We start from the raw sequence: 22,844 nt of genomic DNA, 5'->3' as shown, positions 1-22,844 counted from the left end.
CGGTTATGCAAACCAGCCTCCTAGTGCGTCATTCGCTTTCTAATGGATGTTTTGGAAGGAATGAAGATATGGATACCAAGTGGGACGTTATAACGGTCCACGAGCACAACTTCTCCACGATTACAGACCGAATCCATACTGCAATCGCTCTTCTCTTCTACTACGCAATCCAGGAGTTGTGTGTCAAGCCACTCGTTCTCCAACAAGGTACCATCCGTTGGGACCACCGTTCAGTTTTGCCAGCGGAACCCAACGCAATGGTTCGGTTGCCGGAGCATTGCTTTCCCTTTTCAATCCAGCAGAAGAGTGAGAAATTAAAAGAGGAAGAGATGGTGGATGAGAAAGCTAATAAATCAAAATGTGGTACATTGTAGTATCCAAACCAAGGGTCCCTGGACATACAACCCTCATGGGGCATCAGCAAAACAAGATTAGGCCCGAGGATGTCTTGTTGGATGAAGGTACTCTCCCTTCGAAGTACACTCGTTCATTCGTGATGCTTGTAAGTACATCCTCCAGCAGGTTTGGTTCTCCGTTTTTTTCTATTCGGTTTAAGGTATGATAAAGTGAAGATACCTAATGAAAGTACGATATATAATCTCACAACAAAAGTGACCATGTTTCAGCTTAAAATAAAAAAAACTGAAAGTAGTATGTGATAAGGACAAAACCTCTGTTGCAGAACACATATTGAAAACCCTTTTCAAGCGAAGCGCTCGCCCTCAAGTTTTCTTTTTCTTCGACCTTCGAGCATTCCAAAATCACGCATGGAATCAGCAGCATGAATCTTTCATGATACGCTGATGTTGATCAAGGCACCCTACTTTCCACCCTTTTTTCCATGCCTCGGTCGGTTGGTCATTGAATTACGAAGCATAGGCATGCTGAGAACATTGGGGCTCCCATGTTACCATTTTTCGTTGAATCGTGTTTTTCTATTGAATTCCCTCCCAAACGGTAATCACCTACATGTTGACTGTGCGTGGTACTGAAATGTCTTTCGGTTCGGTTCAAAAAAACATACATGAACCTTTTTTTTGCCTTACCCGCAGATGGACCCACCACGGAGCGACTGTTTTATGTAATTGAAGAGCTTTGGGACATCGATATGTTCTAACTTGGTTTGGTCGAATTAAGAATTAGATTATGAGTGAAACATGTTTCGTATTCACAACTTACCTTGATTCAGATACACGATGAAAATGAGAAAAACGTTCATTAAATGTCGGTTCAACTGTTGAGCCATTTCTAAAAAGAGAAGAAAAAAAACGTTCAGCGCTTCTATAGAACTAAAATCATCATATTATAAATTTGTCTATTGACATTCAAAGTATGAAAACGAAGCATCAACCAAACCAAGGACAACCGCCAATGGTGTGCGATTGAAAAAAATGAAAAAAGGAAATAAAACAAATAAAGCTTCCGAGGTACGCTGTGCATCAGTGGAACTACACAGCAACTGCTCCGAGCTGTTAACCTTCACCTTCCGGTAAGCTTTACTTTCAAGAGCAGAACAAATACTTCCGGGACCTCGGTCATCACTCGTCAGTGGCGGCTGCATTCGCACCCTTTCTTGAATTCCACGATGGGATGGCTGATGAATGATTTATTGCTGAGCATCTTCCTCCAGCTGAAAATGTGTGTCCCACACAGCATTGCAACGACCTATTGACCTATATCACAGACACACCAGAGAAGATAGGTCCCTTGAACTAATATTTGTTGGCTGCAGTTCTTCATATTTTCTCGATTCAATGAGCTCCGACAACGAATGTACACCCCTACAGTGCCTATGGAGAATTTGGTACGGTACAAACTTGGTGTTCATGAAAGTGGCTTGCATACTATGCCCACCGCTGAGCCTCACATGGGAGCGGTGTCGGTGATGTCTGCTTGTTTTTCATTGACACTGGAAACAGGTTAGTCTGTAAGCTAACGATGCCACACACTGCGACAGGATGCAGCCATTTTGTCATTTGTGATGCAGTGCCGGAGGAAAGCATTTTACGTCTTTCGGTGGATCTTTCTTTCAACCTCGTAACAGCAGGTTCTGGTTGAAGCTTACGCCAAAGGCGTTTGAATATTAGGTGATATTGCGCTCAAAATTATGCCGTTCAATATTAACATAAACATGGTATTAATTTAAAAATAGTGCAACAGTTTTCAACCTATTTGAACATTGTATTTTAGTTTAAAGTCCTATTTTCAAAGGCCTGAGGGAGGTATGAAGGGCGCCATTTCGCTCAATAATATATTAAGATACATTTCCCCAAATCAAGCAAGAAGTCCAACGTTTAATAAATAATCTCTAACGTGCCCTGCGGCGATACACATCAGTATCGTACAGCCGTTGCTTATCTCGGTAGAAGAATTTTTGCACTCCCGAAAACCATTACTCTTCCCGCTTCGATAATTTTCAAGTCGTAACTTCAGTTCGCGTGGTTTATTCAAGAAGAGTGATGGTGCTACCAGTCAATGCGAGAAAAGAAAATCGACAGAATCTTCCGAAGCTACTGGTGTAATAACTTTAGATTGATCCTCTTTCGTGATCAAAACAGGACACGTTGCTCGTCTCGACGCTTCTACATTGCCAAACAAATGCACGTATCTACACCCCCATGAAACGCCCTCTTCTACCAACTGAAACTTTTCGCTCATCCCGAGCAGTTGGAGATAATGCAGGTTAGCAAGAAAAAACAAACCAAAAGAGTCCCACCACAACACCCCTTTGATCAGGGCCGTCCTCGTTGTTTCATTGCACCAGAAGTAGCAGCACCAGCACCTTCACTGAGCAGCGTCAGAAGTATTTACCGAAAGTAGAAGCAAGAAGCTCTTAGTGCCTCCATCACAGTCTTCCCCGAAGGCACCACTGAGAAGCGCACGGCGTTTGATGGAAAATTCATGGAAAATTTATCTCCCTCCCGCGTTGTTCAAATAATGCGGCAATATAAAGCAGTCTAGCTAGCGAAATTGGGGATGATGCTTCCACGAGCAACAACATCAGCACAGTGCTGATCTTAATGATGTCGTCAGCGCGGGGTGTACAACTACTAACAGCGATGCTGCCTGCTTTAGCGGGAACACGGATATTAGTGCTAATTAAATTAGTTGAAATACAGTACTGAGGCGGTATACGTCAAACAGCGGCATTAAGTTATGACATCGCACGGTACGATCGAAACACGCTCACTTTGGCAAAATTGATTTCCGTACCATGGTCGCGTGGTCGCAGGACATAGAATCAACTCATCAAGAAGTGATTTGAAATAACTCCGACTCATAATCAAATGACGATTCTAATTAGAAAGGAAAGTATAAAAGTAAGTAATTAAGATTTTTCATACAGTTACAGTTTGCGCTAGGAGTTTTACATATTGCACGCTCCTAGCGATCTCAAATACACGACTGAAACTTTTAATTTTTCATGCTTGAATGTTAGTTTTTAATTGTGCCGACCATTGCATTTTATAAAAAACTAAATCCCTATCATATTGCACGTTTAAATTTGAGTTTTCATGGGAAGAAATAAGTAATAATTTATACACTTTCACAAAGACCAGTAAAATATTTTATGTATTTTAATTTATACAACATGAATCTCTTTCGAACTCAGTAGTAGTTATGGCACATAAAGTAATTTGGTTTGTGTTTGCATGTTTCTAGAAACCTTAGACATTATTCACATCGATCCAGAAATACTGGAAGCAAACGATATTTGCATAAACATAAGGCAACACTATTCTGCAGTTTTTCAACTGGACACAACTACGGTGCCGTTAGGTCGAGGGTTCGAGGGAAACTAACAAAGAATGCCGATAAAACCAAATGGAGCAGGGCCTGAGATAGAAGCGACAGTCCTAGAAGTGTCAACATTTCTATAGGTGGCTGACAGGACGGGGCTTTATCAAGTGTGATCAAACCGCACATGGCATACACGACACGGATGCAAATTGAAAAAGGAAATTGAAAATTCTTTTGGAAACAGCTTCAAAGTAAGCGCAGTACCATCGAACCGCACAGTTAGCAGGACCGCCCCTAAACTGCAAAAGCCTGGAGGCAAAGTGCTCCTTCCTCTACTAACATGGTTAGCGTTCGTGAGCGGAAACAAAACGAAGAAGATAGACAAGCAAATCGAAGAACGAGTGGCCGGTACAAGATGGTTCCGTTCGAGCAAGAGTTTGCTTTTACTTTAAAGCTGTGTTCACTTTACTTTTGTAGAACAAATTAAAGTTTTCTTGCATTTCTGTCCAACCGTAGTTTAAAAAGTTATTAATACAATTCCTAAATATTGATGAAAGTGTATTTGAACTAATATCCTAACTATAGAAACAAATTAAAAGTAAAGTGGTACTCCTTTTTTATTCAAGAAATAGTTTGTTTGCAGCATCATTCCGATAGGCCGCTTATTGCTCGTCGTCGCTTCGTAATCTTCTTCTACTTACGTGAAAATGTTATGTAAAAATACTAAATTAGGGATACAACTAAGGCAGAACATATTGCAAGTAAAAAGTAGCATTTCTAGAGGTACATTTGTATGTTGACATTAAACAACATTGCTGTCGTAAGGTGTCGGCTGTCGTAACAATGGATTTCATACCTTTATTAGAATCTGAAGGAAGATAAATCTTTTCTTAATCCTAAAATTTAAAATTAAGTTGACTCTCCTTCAAACGGTTAATATTTCTTATGGACATTGTATTAAGTTCTCATGACCACATCCAAATTGTATCAAAATGCAAAGCATTAAAAAAATAATACGTCAGAACAATAACGGTTGCGAAATGATTCGAAAAACCTCGAGATCACTCCAATTTTGCGTGTATAAACATGAAATATGCTTTCAACAGCCCCTCCTTCGTGCGATGGAATGATCAAAGAGGACTTATTGTCATATTGTCACCAAAACCCCTGGGAACGAAGTTAAACTCGAAAATATGCTCTTCCGTTCCACACTCACAATCGTAGCTTATCCATTACGAGAGGTGATGATGTCAGCGTGTGCAAAGAGATTCTACATATCGTCTACAAATGCTCCTTAAACCAATGACTGAAAGGGGAAGGAGAGCTCCCATACAGACTCCAAGGCTTCCATAAATCTATTTGTGTTTTCAATTTTCCTCATGAATAAATTTCAATCCTTTACATCCGATCACCGCTCGATTTCTTGAACACCTCCATCTACAAATCTACGAATTACGTCGTTCTCGTTTTGTCACCAATCCATTGTAGCACACGCGACGCGTAGATCTTTTCATATTTTTCAAACACCATGCGCCTCCATCGTTGCCGCACAACATCAGGAATCCTATTCCATCCAGCGTTTGGGTCGATCAATAAACCGAAAGTTACACATTCGCACACGCAGTGTTGTGGTCCATTTAAACATAATCCTGCAAGCTACAGTCGGTGAGTGTAAAAATGCGGTATCAGGCCAATCATGCCAACGCAAAACAGTGGCTTGGCAGAAGTTTTGTTAAGATAATAAATCTTCACTAGCGTGGTGTGGTCCAGACAAAGGACCAACAGTAAACCAACCTTGACGATCAACCTTGACCAAAGATGATTGAATGAAGATAAAACAGCTATGAGATTGGACCTTTGTCAGCGCACATCACCGTTGTTATGGTCTGCAAAAATGATTTATGTCCCTTCAATCTGATATGTGCCTTCTGCTATACGGGTGAACAGTCGTCAACAATATCGATCAACTTTCCACGGAACGTCCACGGCCTAAAAGGCTATAATATTGGAAGCGATGGGATCGGTAACAACGACACCAGGGCACACAAGAACACACACATACTCAAACTAAACCCAAAATCATGATTCCCTAAGCCCACCAAAAAATTCTCCATGTCCAAGGATGATGGTTTGCTACTGTAAAGGCGAAAATTCCAAGACAAAAAGTCCCTTTGCTGGCTTCACTGCCAACGTAAACAAAACCAGCAGCAAATATAAACGGTTTGCTGATCTCGAAACCATCAAGAAAGTTAAGGTGGCTTTACGATATTTTGCTTCAGTTGGACCGGTTGTTTGAGGTAGAGGATTATACGTTTTCACCATCTGTTTGTTGATTATTCTCTCCATTCCGTTGAATCGATCGCGTTGAAAAACAATCTTGTTATTACATCGAATGGATCAATATTTAAATCGTTAAAAACGACCTAGAGCAATGATTTAAAGAAAGGACTAGGACTAGTAAGTCTATAGGTTAGAATCAATCGAGATTAATCTTTGAGTTGTTTAGTTTAAGTTATCTCAATTTTTTAAAGAAAGCTTTAGCAGTTTTTAAGCTTAAGTCAATACAGCAAATACCCCGGGAAAGCTACACTATCCTACAACGAGTAAGATCTACAGCAGGTTCGCAAACACGGCAAAACAATCGATAACATGCCGAGCATGGATCGGTTGGTCATATTCCTGCCTTCTCTTTTTCGATAGACAAAAACGCAAACTGCCTGAAGAAAGTACTTCTCGGTATATAGGTTGGCATAAGATGTGACTCATAAATTTCAGCATTAAAAGGGCTTCTAGCATGATTTGTTTGTGCCAACGCCGATACCACCGTTTATAAACACTACCGCGGTCGCTCGAATGACCAAACTTTTGGACGCAAGCAACCGTCGAAACCTTGTTTCGGGCCAGTTCCAGGCCTTCCGGCGAAGCCAGCACGTTTTTTGTGGTCATGAACTATGAGGCAAGAGCATCGAATGGACGATACAATCTAACAATTAATAACATTTATGTTCCTTTAAACTGCTGTCAGGTCAACGATTTAATGACACAACGGATGGTACCGTAAGAACTTAGAAAATAGAGATATTTGGGCCAAGGCCTTAGCTGCAAGAAAACATCCGCATATCACCCATACAAGCAGCAATAGTCAGTATATAGTTATTATTTAACTGAAAATAATTTAATAACATTACAGAACATTTAAGTGCGACCATTTTTTATTTACAGACAAGACAATTTGAGCTACATCTTTAGTTGCGTATCATTGAGAAGAACTGAGAGCAGACCAAGATATTTTTTCTATAACTGACTAACAATTTTACTGCGGCATTTTTACTTAATCGTTGGTACTACTTACATCAGTCTCTTCAAATGCAACCAATTGCCGGTCATTTCCGACCTAGAGGCTGAGGTCACGTTTTGATCAATCATTTCTCGCAGCCAGTGAAGTAATGATTATCTATCATCGATTGATATTTACTTTTGCTTGCACTGCCACGTGTGGCCACAATGACAAGCAATTCGATGCTAGACTCCAAACAGAAACCCAAACGAGCAGCAACCAGCAATTTCGATTTCACTGTTCTCATTCAGCACACGTGCTGTTGCGGTTTGCGGATGTTTCGATGTTCTTGCACAACTAACACCTACTAGAACCGCTACACTCCCCTTGTTATTGACATCAACTTCACCACAATGACGACATGGGCCTTGAATAAGCATTTGCCGGAAGGCATTTACGGCATCCGATCGTCAGGAGGCCACATTCATCAAACGCCCGTCACCGCGCAAGGTTCCTCGTCCTGTGGCTAACCGGTTGTAAGATGTAAAAATCATTCACAACATCAGCAATCCTATTCCAGCAACAGTGCACCCGCATATTAGTGGCCGACCTACGAAACATCTAGAAATGTAGCAATGGATAGAGCCCACACATATACAAGCACAAATTTGAAGGTTGGTCTGATGTGGTATCACACCATGAATCCTGCTCCTGCTAGTGGGTTGGTGAATGGCTGGTGAATCGACAACAAATCAGCCCAAATAAGCTTTTCCCAACATGCGTTGCATAATTTACTCCAAGTGGCACTGCCAGCCAGCTTCTCCTTAGTTCCCCAGAACTCACCCAACAGCATAAGAAACGATGGCCTGCAGCTTACGAATGGTTTGTTTCACCGACATACTCACATGAATTATTTGCCCGACGTGAGTAATGAAGGTGCCGAGCGGTAGTAGAATGGGATGGTTGGAAAGGGACAGCATGGCACCGAGAAACCATCAATATTTCGTTAGCAACACACGAGCAAGCTCTGCTACTTCCCACACAACTTTCCTTACGTTTGGCGAAGCTGCTCAATTAATGGTGCGGCAGAGAAGCCTGACATCACTGACAAGTGCTTCGACAGTGTCGGTCCTAATGAATAAGTTTTGCCTAGACCGGTGCCATTCCGTCACCGCATATCTGATCGGGAATAGCAAGACGAATTGATTCAATCCAAGGTGTCATCGTGACTTATCGGAAACAGTAGAAACTCGGCGTACTTTGAATACTGCTCCATGTTACCATCTTCGCCCTTACTAATGTGTCTGTTCGTACTGATAACCTACTATCGTCTCACATGTAGCTGATATGTCACGACACATGTACATGAATGCCTGCTTTCTATTTTCTTTCTAGAAATTGTGTTTGAAACTATTATTCTCTGGCATTTTCTCTAACATTTTGAAATAATAATGTTTCAATTTGATGCCAGGGTTCTTATGTGTTGTTATAATGTTTAGCTTACCTTTAACTATGACACAAATAATATGCTTTTACCTATTTTAAATAAACTCCTCAGCTCTATGTGAAAGTATAATTCCATTAGCAACATTATTATTTTAAGGGAAACAAGCGAATGATCAGCTCCAAACACACGATTTATGAGTTTATGAAAGTGACATCAATGTTAAACACTTTTCAAAATGATTCACCCGAGCAATCCATCAACGAGAATAGCAAACCCACCGCGCACCGAATGGAAAATCCCCCGGCAGGAGAAAATACCTCCTATATTGATTTATCTATCATAACACTCTCCCACATAAATACAGGTCGTATATTTATCACTCAAAAACATCAAATTCATCAAACATTTCTTGAATGCTAGGCATTCCTCTAAAATAACTTCTCACCAGAGAAAATGTTGGCTTCTTATCTACAAAACATTTGCATTTTAATTTGCATCCTACTAGAAAATGTGACGAAAAGGAGCATTCCCTTTGAAACCCCTTAGACTGGGATCCGAATTCATCCGAAAAACGGCTTTCAACCAGAACCATAGATGAACATTCCAGCTAAAAATCGTCTATACCCCTTTCCATGTCGTCAGTATTTCAGAAATCAAAACTCTTCTACTGCGGCACCAAAAGTGTCTTGAATCTGCTTGCAGAACCAGCGCATTCCAAGCGCCAGAGGTGATTTATTTTTGTAATCAATTTTCTGTCGCGTCAATGAAACGCAACGATAGTCAATTACGACAGTTTTAAATTTAATCTCCCACCAACTCTCACCACCGCATTGCCTTTTCCCCCACGGTGATCGTGTTGGCTGTTTTGTGTTGAATATTCCATTTCATTATCGCGACGAACCACCAGCCCCGGTCGCTGGCACGCTTCTTTCGGTAGCCGTCCAGCCGACAAGAGATGAAGCGAATCATTACGACGTTCCCGACTTTTTCGGTTCTTGAGATGATGATGCCACCGGTCCCGGCCGTCTAAAACACGGACATCATGTTTTTCTGGGCGTTCCATGGAAGACGGCGAGTCAATGATCAAGTTTTCAAGCAGAAGTACCGCTCATACTAGCTACATGCCACCTTAAAGAAAAGCTTTAGCCATTGTCTCGCCTCTTAAAGAGTGAGGCGAGTAATTTAAGAGTTGGTCGGGTGACTAAAATGACTCAGATAATTGATTCTGTTGACGCTACTCGTCTGTCATAACAGGACTGCTGAGTATAATTTTCTAATTTAATTTTATGCTCAGTGGTTTGCGGCAGTTAGACTTCTCACGCCTCAAGTGAGAGTCACATAAAATTAATCACAGGCCTAATGCAAAATCAACATAAATCAAACCCCAACTCATCAAAGATAACTTACCGCCACCTCGCTTCTGGCTGCCATTTATTCGTTCCGGCTTTGGCCATTAAATACATACTCTTACTTTATTACGACTCACAGTGGTCAGATGGAATTTGATTCGAAATCGTTCAAAGTCGAACGTGCAACACTCTGATCAGCTAGTTTTAATAACGAGTAGCACGTGAGAGTGGTGTTGTAGTATAAATATGTCCTACCAGAAAAGGTAACAGAAAAAATGGTTCTGTGAGTTTGATAAGTGCCAAGCCTTCATATCGGCAAGTTACCGAGTTTGATCGAAATACTTGAAACTCAATGAACGAGAACATTTTGGGAGCATGAAAAGTATTTTTCTAAATATAACTTTTATTGCAAAAACAACTTTACTACCTAAACAGTTCAGCCAACTCTGTTCAGCTCTCCAGCGCTGCTAACATTTAAGTAAGATTCAACGGATGCAGACCACCGAACGATACGCTGTGCAAAGTTAATGTTAACATGCATGACACGTGCGAAACAACACTTTTGCTGGAATGACCGGCCGAAGAAGAAGAAGAAGAAGAAGAAGAAGAAGAAGAAGAAGAAGAAGTGAATACGTTACAAAGAGGCCCGTCCATTAGACTTTCGCCAAAGAAATCAAACACCGTTCGTCCGAAGCGACCAACATTTCGAGACAGTTCCTTTATGAGTGTAAGGTGTATCGATGAAATCTCGGACTGAGTCCTTCATAAGTAGATTGACACTTTTCTTTCTTTAGTTTACTGTGCTTTCCGGTTGACATCAAATAACCTTCACTCAGGACCAGCATTACACTCACCGGAAATCCCAGTTCCATTAATGCTACCTAGCCACTGATGGTACAATAATACAGATTTCTAAAATGTCTGTCCTTTTGAGTGCGCAGGTTTCAGTCTCCGTCCAACATACGATTTCACGATAAGTGACACCGGCTCCTCCATCAAGAAAAACCATTAATGGGCCAGCACGCGTTCACCGTTAAACTGTGCCCGGTAATGAAATTCCATCGCAATATAATCTTTCATAAAACTCCCACCACGGTGCTAATCCCCGGTCAACAGACTGCCTATGAGTTGGAAAAGTACTGGGGTTCACATATTTGCGGACTGCGGCGAGAGAGATGTCTAGGTCAGGGTACCGACGAAGCCGTTGTTCAGTAAAATAATAAGGAGGCAAAGGAAAGTGCAAAAACAGGAAAACGATGTGCTAAAGCAATTAATTACAATAAGTGGTGGGTCCGATAGCAACCGTTTATGGCAATTATGGTTATGGCCCCCAAAAGTTATCCTCTCCACCATGGTTCTTGACCACTGTGGCACCAACATACTGGGACGCAGCAGCATCAACACCACCATAAGCCTGTCAGCCATGTTCAAAACGTTTTTCGGCGCACACCGACCGCACTAGGTCCATCGACAGCAGCGGTAGCACACCTGAAACGTCTCTGCTGTTAATAATTGCGTTTTGAAGCAAAAATGTTAATTACATCGTCTGCCCACGTAATGCACATTAATTCATGTCTGCTGGATTCGTGGGAAAGCAATTCCTGTTCTTACTCCAAATCCCAAAAAGGTCCTTTTGAGGATGAACAATTTCAATTCCATTTTTCAGTGCAAGGTTACACAGAACAGAGCTCTTGTTGGACTTAGCGAATGAAACTCATTTCTTATAAGTACCATGATTTCGGTTGAACAAGGAAGAGCACTACAATGTACATTCGGCTCGTATGGACGTCCAGAGAATCGTAACGAACAATTCGATATCCAACACATCAGAGATTGCAATTCAATTTGTACTTCACATCCCCTCCAAACAGCTCGGTCCATCCACAATCTGCCACCTACCATGAATTTGAGTAAACACGGAAGCATGATGTTCCAGGAAGCGAATGTTAATTGCAATTTGGTGTCGATGTAAAATTTCATCGGAAACATCCATTTCAATATTTACTGTTCGCGTAACTGTCCGATCAAATTACGATTACGAATTGTTCGCGTTTCGCTCGCGAGTACATGTTGACTTCAGATGAATTTGAAGCTCCCTGTAGCATCTCTGCTGCTGTATACTCGAAGCGCACAATTTTATCATGGAAAACAATTCAATAGACGATCACTCGACTGAGGTATGATGTGCAGAAACATAAAAAAATGAATCAGTCCGATAAACAACATTTCATCTTCACAATACCGGCACAACAAGTCCAGACGACGGAAACTTTGCACGTTATAAGCACTCTCGAAAATATTCCGCGAATAGGAAAACAATGACAGCAACATTACCGCCCACCATTTCAACAAAATCCCCATTCCATGAGGCATTTTCTGTTCGGGAATGGTAAAATCAAAAAACCTCTCTGAACGAATACAAATCTACTCCGGGAGCACTCTGGTGGCACAACGCTATGTGTCATGGTTTGTTGTCTTCATGGATGATGGCTACAGTCACGCTACTGACCGGGCGAGTGGGAGGTGGTCATTTATCATCCGGATCATATTCTTGTCGACGCTCGACGAAATGTTGGAAGACATGCCTGGATGGCAGATTGCGGTTCCTCCTACAGTTCGCTGCTGTTGCTGTCACGATTAGCGTCATTCAACAGAGCGACAGACGGCCGCACAGTATAAGGCCTTGATGTCCATTTGGCCAATTTGGACGCGGCTTGTACGGCTGCTTTTTCTGGCTTAAAAAAACAAAAATAAAAGTTTGAGGCAAACGCAAGCAACAGCGAAGCATTTTTCGACTGTATGTAGACCGCACACCACTTCCTGCCACTTATGGTCCTGGTTGATAGCTCTTTCCAGGCTATGTTAAGCATGCCAGCGCCCCAGACAACAAAATGGGAATTTCGAGACATATTATCGATTTGGGAATTTGACCTTAGCCCCAGTGTTAGTATGTCAAATAACGCGATATCAATTACATCGTCCCGGGAATAGTGTTTCAACCGATCTTGAGATCCCCATCGACTGGAATAGATGATGGATTCCTTCGATGGACTAACCATCCATTACTCACCGAGAGTTTCGACGGCTCATGACGGTGTTGAAACAATATTAAGGAACAACAACAACCAGAAATATGGTTTAGTCTGGTTACAACAAACGCAACCGAAGGCCATGGAAGTACTTCATATCTCAAAACACCGGTCGTTGGCCTAAAATGTCAACGAACACGGCATCCAAGAGGAATGATCCAGACGAAGAATGAGGCCGCATACCATGACTTGGATCTCTCGAAATCGATTCCCCGCTTCTCTCCGTTAAATGCCTCTTGAACCACATCACTGCTCCCTGGTGCCTCTGGGACAATCGTATTTCAAGTGAGCTCCGAGACGCCGCGTCAAGAAAGTCAAGATTTGCGCTTCGACTTGTGGTGTGCTGTGCGATGAAATGGAAGCCCACCATCAACCAAGGATACTACCGGAAACCATCCTGCTTCTCATCGGATCCTGCGCTACTATTGTACTGGTCCTGGTCCGTCCATTCCGAGTATTTGCCGGGACCTTCGAATGGTTCGGCTGCTTCAACATCGGCAAAACGAGTGAGATCGGCTAGAGTGAGTACGTTGCAAGGGATTACTTTCAGTATGATTCCTTTTGGGATGGATGTGCCGCGGAGACCTGTAAATCAATATGCCGAGATTGCATTCCCGCTGGAAAACTCATTGCTTCCTTTGTTGAATTATAGCCACTGCGATGCCATGTAGTTGAAAAAGGGGAAGCCTATCGACCTGTAACCAGCAGCTGGCTACTACGCATTCATGTACCGAAGTGGACTGTGGCATCGTTGAATGAACATGCAGACTGTCTCTTCCTAAGGATGTGAATACTTTTGATTCGATGACGGCCGCATGTCATACATCCTTTTTTATTGTCCTGACCGATGTAATCCTGCAGCACTGGTCTCACTTTACACGTAGATTGAACCAACATCTGGCACACACTCAATGATTGTCTTTTAATGATCTTTGCTTTCTCCAAGAGTACTGGACAACAAACACGATAGTTCGTTGCATGGAGGCAATATAGGCAGCTGAGTGTTAACGTCTGTCTTTCAACTGGTCGTCCAAACCCTCGCCTTCGTAGATCCACCGGATGCCGGACCGGTAAACCGGTTGTGTCCTTCCACCATCAGCACCAGAAACCATATGACAGAAACCTGCTCGGTGTGTACCACGCTAGCTAGCTATTCGGACGTTTAATGCAGAGGAAAATGGGTATCACAATGGGTTATGGCGTCATCGGAAGGTACGCAAGCTGTCAGGAAAGCAATTTGCATCCTGCAATGTAATCTATCATTTGCCGCTCAACCTGTGACTGCTGCAGAACGGGATATGTTGATGCAAATGGTGAATTTGCATGACTGAAGCAGAGGATTCTATGCCCCTCTCTGACAATTGTATGCCAGCAATGCTGTCCTTGGAGGCGAAGCTATCAGCATAGTCGGATTGCATCTACTGCATACTCGCCGATGTGTTGCCCTTACTGGGGACGATTTCAACACCATCGTCACCATCCTCATCGGCATGCTGATAACAATCCGCATCAGGAGATGATCAGCAGCATCTTGAACTGCTGATGATGATGAGAAAGTATCATCGCAGACTCTCTTAGATTGAGTACACTTGCTGGCCTGCAATAGCAAAAACGCTGCATTTCATGGAGCTACTTTTTCGTCATTTTATTTAATCACAACCTTCATCCTTATTCAGAGTTCTGTACTTTTTCTCATATTCTTTCCGCTTCTTCTTTCCACTCGCTTCTTTTTCCAATTCAAATCCCTCGAAGATTCTGAATCCAAGGAAAAGCAAATATTTTCCATCGGTTTGGGAGCATGAGCTGGGGAATAAATTTCAATTTCCAATCTTCCCACAAACGTGCTGAAGTAGAACGAACGCTAAGGCTGATAGCAATCGGCAGAATTTGAATAATATGATCGGTGGCGTGAACGGACCCGTTGGTGGCCATGAAGAATAGAAAACTTCAGAATAATATTAACGAACCAGGAAAAGTAATGCGCCAGTAGATGTAACGACTGCCGGATGCTAAGAACCGGGAGGAACGGAAATGGTTTCAACATTTTAAATTTCTAATTCAGGATACAGCATTCCAGCATGCGATTGAAGTGGACCTATAAATTTGCGAAAATCATAAATTTGCAACACTGGAATCTTGGAAACGTGGCACGGCCCCTTTGAACTCCGTTCAGAACATGAATAATAATATTATCGAGCCACAACCCATTTGATGCGCCTTTTACAGGGAAAACGATACATTCAGTGAGCGCTGAGGATTACAAAATTTTACATTAAGGAATACATTAAGAAATTCTTCGGAGATTCAAGTATATCAAGTCATCACATAATCGTTTCCTTATCATTTCTTTTCACGTTTTGTGGACTGTGTGTCTCGTCTCGTGTGGGAACTCGTCCCGTTTACTCTATCCACTATGATGGTGTCACAGCTTTGATGGCGAAGCTACACATTCCCAACACAGCGACTCATTGTGGCAACAGTAACAATGACGTCAAAGGGATGTCCGTTCAAGAATTTGTTTTTTCAACCAACCTACCGGAAGGCACTCGACCGGTAGGCATTTCTATTTATTGTCTCTTACTGCTTTCCTTGCTTTCCCCATCGTGTGTCCCAGAAACAGAATTATTTTTGACAGAAGATCCGTCGTTTTATCAATCGATTTTCATGGAAGGAATGAGAAAGATGTGGTAGCCCGTTGGTGTTTATAGAATAATATTTATAGCTGGAAAGAAACTGAAGCTACGATAATTAATGGTGCCCTTGAATTTCGAAGTTCTATTACACATTTATACGAGTTCAGTTACGGAGTTGAATAGGTTAAAGTTGAGTAGATGCGGACTAAAACTGACTTCACATCTTCGGTAGTGATAGAGAAAGAAAAAGTTGCTCTAATGAACGATCATGAATATAAAATAGTTATTAAGAAATTATTACTACCCTTTCATTTGTAGTGTAGTGAAGAAACCATCATTGGTGTATAATCTCCATTAACGAATGGAATCTGTGGATAAAATCACTCTAGCCAAAGAACAGATAACGCGAATCGGTCCAGTATACAGGCAAAACTGGGTTCCTGCTCTGTAAGCAACGCACCATAGTAGCAGTCAGTGGCACCCGATAGGGCCGGTATCGTCACGATGCAGTTGACCCAACGATCTTGCTTCCAGCGGTCCTGGCGTTGCACGTTGAATGTTGGAAATCGCGTTTCCCTCCATTGGTGTGAGAAAGCCATAAAAACCGGAAAATACCCAATGGTTTCAGGTGGATTTCGGAATAAATTACGCCCTGCTATCTATCGAGGCGCTCCAAGCCAAAACAGCCGCCGATGATAACCAGCGGGAATTATAGCTACCGGGGTCAAACCAGCACTAACACTCAGTACATCGCAGACCTTCCGTGCGCCCCATGAAACAAGAGAAACCTTGTATCTTCTTTAAAATGTGCGGATATTTCAACATGGCAGCAACATAAATGAAAAGGATACGGTGAAGCTGCATTGTGTGTTTACTGGAGATACATTTCATTTCGAACGAACAACGATCCGGGCCCTAGTCCACTGGTAGACGTGATTTAATGACATCGTCCTGCATGCGGACCATCCTGTTTCCAATAAAACATTGTCATTGAAAGTGTTGTGCTGAGTGGTGGAGAGACCAATGGCCAATCGTGTAATGCACAATTCGTTTATCTTCGTTGGTCGTTGAGATGTTTCATGATATTTTGTTGTTTGGATGCAGCCAATGTCGGAGAGAACAATGTCATATTTGACACTTTGGATTTAAAAGGAATCGAAGAACGCAAATGGGTGCTATTCCAACATGTCATTAAAGAATTATGAAAGATTTCCTCACTTAAACCGAGGCATTTCATTTGAATCTCAACTCCTGGGTAAAATGTAAACGTTGGTCCTCTCTGTCATCACAAGTCGATAAGCGATTAGCGAAGCTAGCTGGTGTTTGCGTCAACTTTTTGATAAACTTACCATCCCGCAAAGTGAATTAATACCGAGAAAGAAACCTAATTAGCACTAGGAATTATCAAAAGCACCGTAAAAGCTTTTCCTCACATTCCTCATAACAGCCTCACGTTCCCTTAAGCCCTCGCTTCATTTTATCGTCCTCCAATGATTACGCGCGGTCCATCAAAAGGAGAGCTTAATAAAGAAAAGTTTGTCGACACACGACATAAATCTGTCCTTAATTAGCACCCTCTCGCAAGCTTCATTCCACCATCCTCTTCTATGCATGTTTGCTTTCTATGTGTGGGCGCAAGATGGTTGAAAAGTTTATTTTTGAACTGAAAAACGAAGGACACCAACGTCGCACCCACGGCGTGTTGCATGCAGTGCGTAGTTGGTCTCCGTCTTGCTCAGACTGTTTTCTATCTCCTCCTCTCTTTCTTTCTTCTTCTCTTTCTTCCACACTTATATACCTGTCGTAATTTAACAGAAAACACAACACAGCGATGGAGAGAGAGAGAGAGAGAGAGAGCTTTCACCACCTCTGCGTTGGGTACCATAAAAGAAGATTCTTGCACCAACACGCTTCACACCGATGTGATGCCGGTTATCCTGGATCACCCACCATACCATCGCGTCGGTAGCATCATAGTCCCTCCAGTGAAACCAAATGGGCTTTGCGTGCTGGCGTTATCTCTGGGAGACGATTGCAATCGGTCTGAAGTTTGTTGGCCGAGGATGGGCCAAGCCGCTGGAGACCATAAACTTTACTTCACGCAGTTCCGCACGTCTCCCTTTTGCGTAACGCTGTTGCTGGAGAACCAAGAGTCCCCCGCTGGTTTTGGATGAAAAATGGATTGGCGTATTGGTGCGCCAAGAGTCACCAAATGCGGTCACGAAGCGAGAAAACCATGCGAAGCTCCAAAAGAGGTCCCATGAGACAGTGGGACAATCTGGCATAACCGTTTGGCACCTTTTCTTGCAGAAAGAAGGAACAGGACAGGGACGATGGTGGAGGCGCAGCGGAAGTCGCCGAAACGGGACCTCATTGGCTTAACACAAGGTTTACGACTGGAACGCAAGCCGGTGAATTCAAATCATTTCTCGCTTCAAACTAAACCGTGGACGGAAGCATACGAATTATGTTTATTCCGGTATATGCATGCTGTTCTATCGAAGTGGCGCAGACGACACAGTTCACTGTAGTCAACACACTTTGGCATAACAAGTTTGAGGCGAGAACTAGTATGCAATAAAAATGGAGAAATATGGTACAAAACGCCATCTCCACGAAGAAAAGTGTGCCCTAGGGTTTCCAGGCCATTAGAAAAGTGTTGTCCTTGGATCTGATTCAATTTGTCTCAAGTAAAACCTCTAAATATTCATAACCCCTTACGGTAGGTATCGTTTGATTGCCTCTGAATTTCCTTCTTTTCTAGTTAATAAGCGACAAAGGATATCGTATTAACTTATCTTAACGCTTATCGTCCTGGAAAACTTCACAATCAACGGTATAGCAGCAGTAGCAGTTGAATATGAAGCTTCCGCCTAGCTTCATACAACATGATGTTAATGTTTCATTTCTATTGCTCCTTCAAGCCCTCATTACAGTTTCCCTGCTAAGGTTGCAATCGTGCGTTGCGTAATAAGTTGTTCTTGGAACTTTTAATACGAGCATTCCGTGGCAGATGGAACGACATCAAAGAGTATGTTTGTGTGCATTGAACGTGGCACAAATGATAAGTACACCTTCTGGCAAGAGTTTCTGCTTCATGCGCGGGAGAAGGGCAAAGGTTTACTCTACTCTAGTACCATATGCTCGTTGCGGCAGATGCGAGTTGATAAATCAATTTGATGATGACGGTCAAGTAAGATTCTGTTAGATTCTCTATCAAAAACGCATTTTGTTAAGAGAACAGATGCGCAAGAATGGAAATTGCAAGAGGTAGTGGGCTGTTGTGATTTGAGAAACAATGTTCTAGGAAAAGATCACGTTGCTGGCTGAGATATGATGCTCATAAAATGTGATATTCGCCAGAACATGATGATAAACTTCGATGTTGCTCAAAGTTTCATAGCAGTAAAAGAAGAGCTGGCGCTTCTTAAAGAAATTAAAATTTATCACTCAAACTTATCAATGGAGGATTTAGTACATTTGCAAAGATAACAAAATGTATCTCCGTTGCCGAAACCCTATGATGGAGGCGCCAGGTAACCGGTAGAAATGCATAGTTTCTGGCTTTTGTAATAAATAAATCAACTAAATAGCCCAGGAATCAATCTCAATTATGCTGTAAATGTTCATATGTTGAAAAATGTTTCTTCATTCAACTTTTCGAGCATTACTGTCATTGCAGATCATCATCATCATGACCAAACTCAACATACCGCTTGACGCGGGCCGCACGAAATAATTTGGCGCGGTCCGCGGTTAATTTGAGACCGCAGGCACAAACCAATTCAAACAACCTTTTCGCTTTCCTCTTTTCTTGGAAACACAAGATCGCTCAGTTTCTTTTAGAATCGTGAGCAACAACAAAAAATAAATATCCGTTTTAAATAAATATGAAAATATTGATCCGACAAACACTGCATCAATCTTAACTCTTACCGCACTTTAGCTAGAGTGATCGCTCAGTTTTCTTTAGAATCGTGAGCAACAACAACAAAAAAAATCTGTTTTAAATAAATATAAAAATATTGATCCGACAAAAACTGCATCAATCTTAACTCTTACCGCACTTTAACTAGAGTGATCGTGCACACTTCGCTGGACGAAGCGTGCACACTTCGCTGGAATCTAAAATTAACGGAACAATTTTCGAATCGATCCTGATCCAAAACATCAGCATAATATTACATCCAACTGCCTCTCGAAGACATCGACCACCAACTGCTAAACAATTTTCATTAAAATCGTTTCGGCGTAACGCATTCCAGACGGTGATGGTAAAGTGGAATCGAGAACAAAACAATGGTATTTTGCACACCAATATTAAAACGGCTTTCGCTGTCACTAATGGTTCGCCACTAAAATAGCAGAGGCGCTGCAGTCTATGGGTCCAGAACCGAAGCTGGCGCCAACTGGATCCGACCACAAGCCACAGCAGACCAGACTCTGGCCCTTGACTACTGCTCGAGTGTTCAATGGAAAAGTTTTCCTTTCCACAGACGTCTCGCCATCTATTAGCCAGCACACAGAGACCAACAAACAAAACAGTTGGGAGCACCAGAACGAAAAGTCTTTGCCCTGGAACAATAACTGCACACCAAAAGCAGCGGAAGGAATCGCAAAGTTGCTGCAAAGCAAATTGCAGTCCTTCGAGAATCGTGAGACCTCTTGTCGGAACCGCTTTGTAAGATGAAACGAACGTTTTGCTCATTCCCTTGCAGCATTCTATTTCGTCTCAAAGTTAACGCAAATGCACCCAAGTGAGACTAATGGTGGAAACATCCGCGCAACATTACTAATACATAAATGCCATTAAATATTCAGTAACACTTTATCTCGAATTTCCACTGCCATACAGAAGCTTTTTGGGCGAGACGATGTGCTTAGACCTGCTCTCCAATCCTGATTGTCTGAAACTCAAAGCGCAGTTTGAAGATTTTCCAAAATTTCTTAAAAATCCCAATCCTCAATGCACACCATTATCGTTCGCAAACGAGCCCAGGATAAATGGATTACCATTTCAAGTTTCGCGAACCTTTGGTCCGTTGTTTAGCGAGCAGACGGAAAACAAATGCCCAGGACATTCTCCTTCTCTAACACTCTTTCACTATGCGCTGAATATGGCCTCTTTGTCAGTGAACGTTACACTTCAGCTTAATATGCTGGCATTGCAGCTTGCATTCCACACAAACATTTTCGACTACGCTAAAGTAAAAACCATGTTTCCAGTATTTTTTCATGGACTTTGCTCCTTTTTTCCTATCGACTAGACACCACAACCATTACGCCACAACTGGAGAACACTGGTTCTCGTTTACATTGGGCGCGAAACAAGACTTCCGGCGATCATTGGAGCTTTATGATTCATTCTGGGGAATATGTTAAAGAATGAGAGAAATTTATGATGCATTTTATTGCTTGGTCGCAAATCTAGTGGTGGTCAAGCGCGAACAGAGCACTTTAGTTGATTTTTGCGAGGTCATCCGTTTGGTCATCTCTCTTCCGAAAGAAGGAATTAAGGAAATGTAAACGATAAACGGACGATGTGGAAGCGATTGTCTAGACAGTAGACCATGGTTGGTTACTCCATGCATTCGAATGTAATGATCCGTTTAATTACGGTAGATGTAGTGAACAAATGTGTACTGTTGAAGACATTGCCTAAAGAAATCAGCTTCCAATAATTATTTGATACTATGATGGTCACCGCTATTAAAAACTATGAAACAGCTTCAATCATTCGATAAGTTCTAAGTGAAGTTTTACATGTAAATTGGCAAACCACTTGATCAGTTTTACCTCAGTCAACCCTAACAGTTTTACTCTAAGTCCAGGATAGCCTGAACATACCACCCACCGTTACTCAACTGTTCATTTTGCTCAGGTAAAAACAGCGGACAAAAAAGCAGCAACTTCTTTTCTTCTTTTTACTCGGAAGAAATTGCGATCCTGGCTTATTTCATTTTTTTGCCTTTCCGTGCTAAGCAAACTGAGATCCTGCGGCTGCTCACCCTTGGTTTTGAATTTGTTCTCGCAATTACGACCGTTTAACTGTTCTTGGTTTGCGCCGTTTTCGCTTCTCGGCTTTTCTTTCTTCAGCTTTCAACCCTTTCAATAAAGGGTTTTTATGTCTGGATAAACTGTGGAAAAGTTTATTCCGCGTTTTTTTTAAAGAAAAGTAGAATCATTTTTTGAACTTCAACATGAAAGAGGAAACGTTTCAAAGTTGTCAAGTTTGTGTTTACTTTGGAAACCATTGACAAACTACGGAGCGTTCTATAAAATTACAAATATCGGCAAATGTGCGCCTGTCCGTTGTACCAATCACTTTGAGCAAGCAGAGCAGCGCATCCTTAGATCCAAGATTGATGTGCTATGGCCAACAACAAATAATTCTGATCTTTCTTCAAAGAACCAGTACACGCGAAGGGAACATCATAATATCAAAGCTTCTCAAGCGTTGGTAATGCTTTACTCCTCCGCCATATCTATGTGCTGTATATTGCGAAATTGTTGCTAGAATGGATCCTTTGATAATACAACAGCAACCGTTGCCACCGCTCATAGCAGCTGCTAGGCATATTTGCCCACTCAAAATTTAATTTCCCTTAATCACTTTTCTCAACAACCAATGATGGAGTCTTTTCCACCAAGGGGTACCACCAAGTGCAACCAAAGTGCAGCCTTCATGCTTCGAGTAGAAAAGCGAAAGAAGTGGGAAGAAAAAACACGCTCATCCCTTCCATTTCAACTATTTCTACTCAGTCGCCGCAAAGCCGATTATGCGAAACGATCTCACCCGTTCTGCTGTTGCGTGACTGAACGAGTAATAGACCATGGCTGATGCCTGCCTTAGCTGTTGCTTCTTTTTCACGCTCCTATCTCGCTCGGTTTACCATAGACCACGGTATAGGCTCGGTTTGAGAGCCCTTTCACGATGAAGCATGATGTTTATGTATAATTTGTCCATTCTGAGGCCGCACGGTTTCTTTGCTTGAACTTTAATAAGCCTGTTTTGAGAGAGAGAACCGAATTAACCTTATCCAACCTATTCGGACTTCTTAATTATACAGCTTCCGTGAAGAGAGCTCGAGCAAGCTCAAGTGAAGCGAAGTTAGCACATGAACTGTACGGCGAATAACCGTAATTGTCAAGTAGAGGCTGGTGGCTGGTGAAAATATTCCCACTGCTTAATTATTCTGCGGAACATTCGGCTTGCAGCATGCGTGCCATCCCATAATTTGCCATGCCTCAATAACAGATCCGATGAAAGCGAATTCATAGTCGTAATCAGTACGCATTCAGTAAATT

At 42.1% G+C, this 22,844-nt stretch overlaps 1 protein-coding gene across 3 annotated transcripts in view; it reads right to left on the bottom strand.

The window, feature by feature from the left end:
* The window catches only part of LOC126571963 (zwei Ig domain protein zig-8-like), a 43,321-nt gene that overhangs the window by 10,659 nt on the left and 9,818 nt on the right, over positions 1 to 22,844 (bottom strand). For all 3 annotated transcript variants that reach the window (XM_050230896.1, XM_050230894.1, XM_050230895.1), the window contains exon 3: positions 1,180 to 1,248. In XM_050230896.1, the coding sequence (XP_050086853.1) occupies positions 1,180 to 1,246 (67 nt within the window). In that variant the 5' untranslated portion in view covers positions 1,247 to 1,248. The remainder of the gene's footprint in view (positions 1 to 1,179; positions 1,249 to 22,844) is intronic.

Source organism: Anopheles aquasalis, chromosome 2 (assembly GCF_943734665.1).
Source record: "Anopheles aquasalis chromosome 2, idAnoAquaMG_Q_19, whole genome shotgun sequence".
In the NCBI taxonomy this organism is placed as follows: Eukaryota; Metazoa; Arthropoda; class Insecta; order Diptera; family Culicidae; genus Anopheles; species Anopheles aquasalis.
Note: the sequence above shows the minus strand (reverse complement) of the source record. Positions and strands in the feature narration are given on the sequence as shown.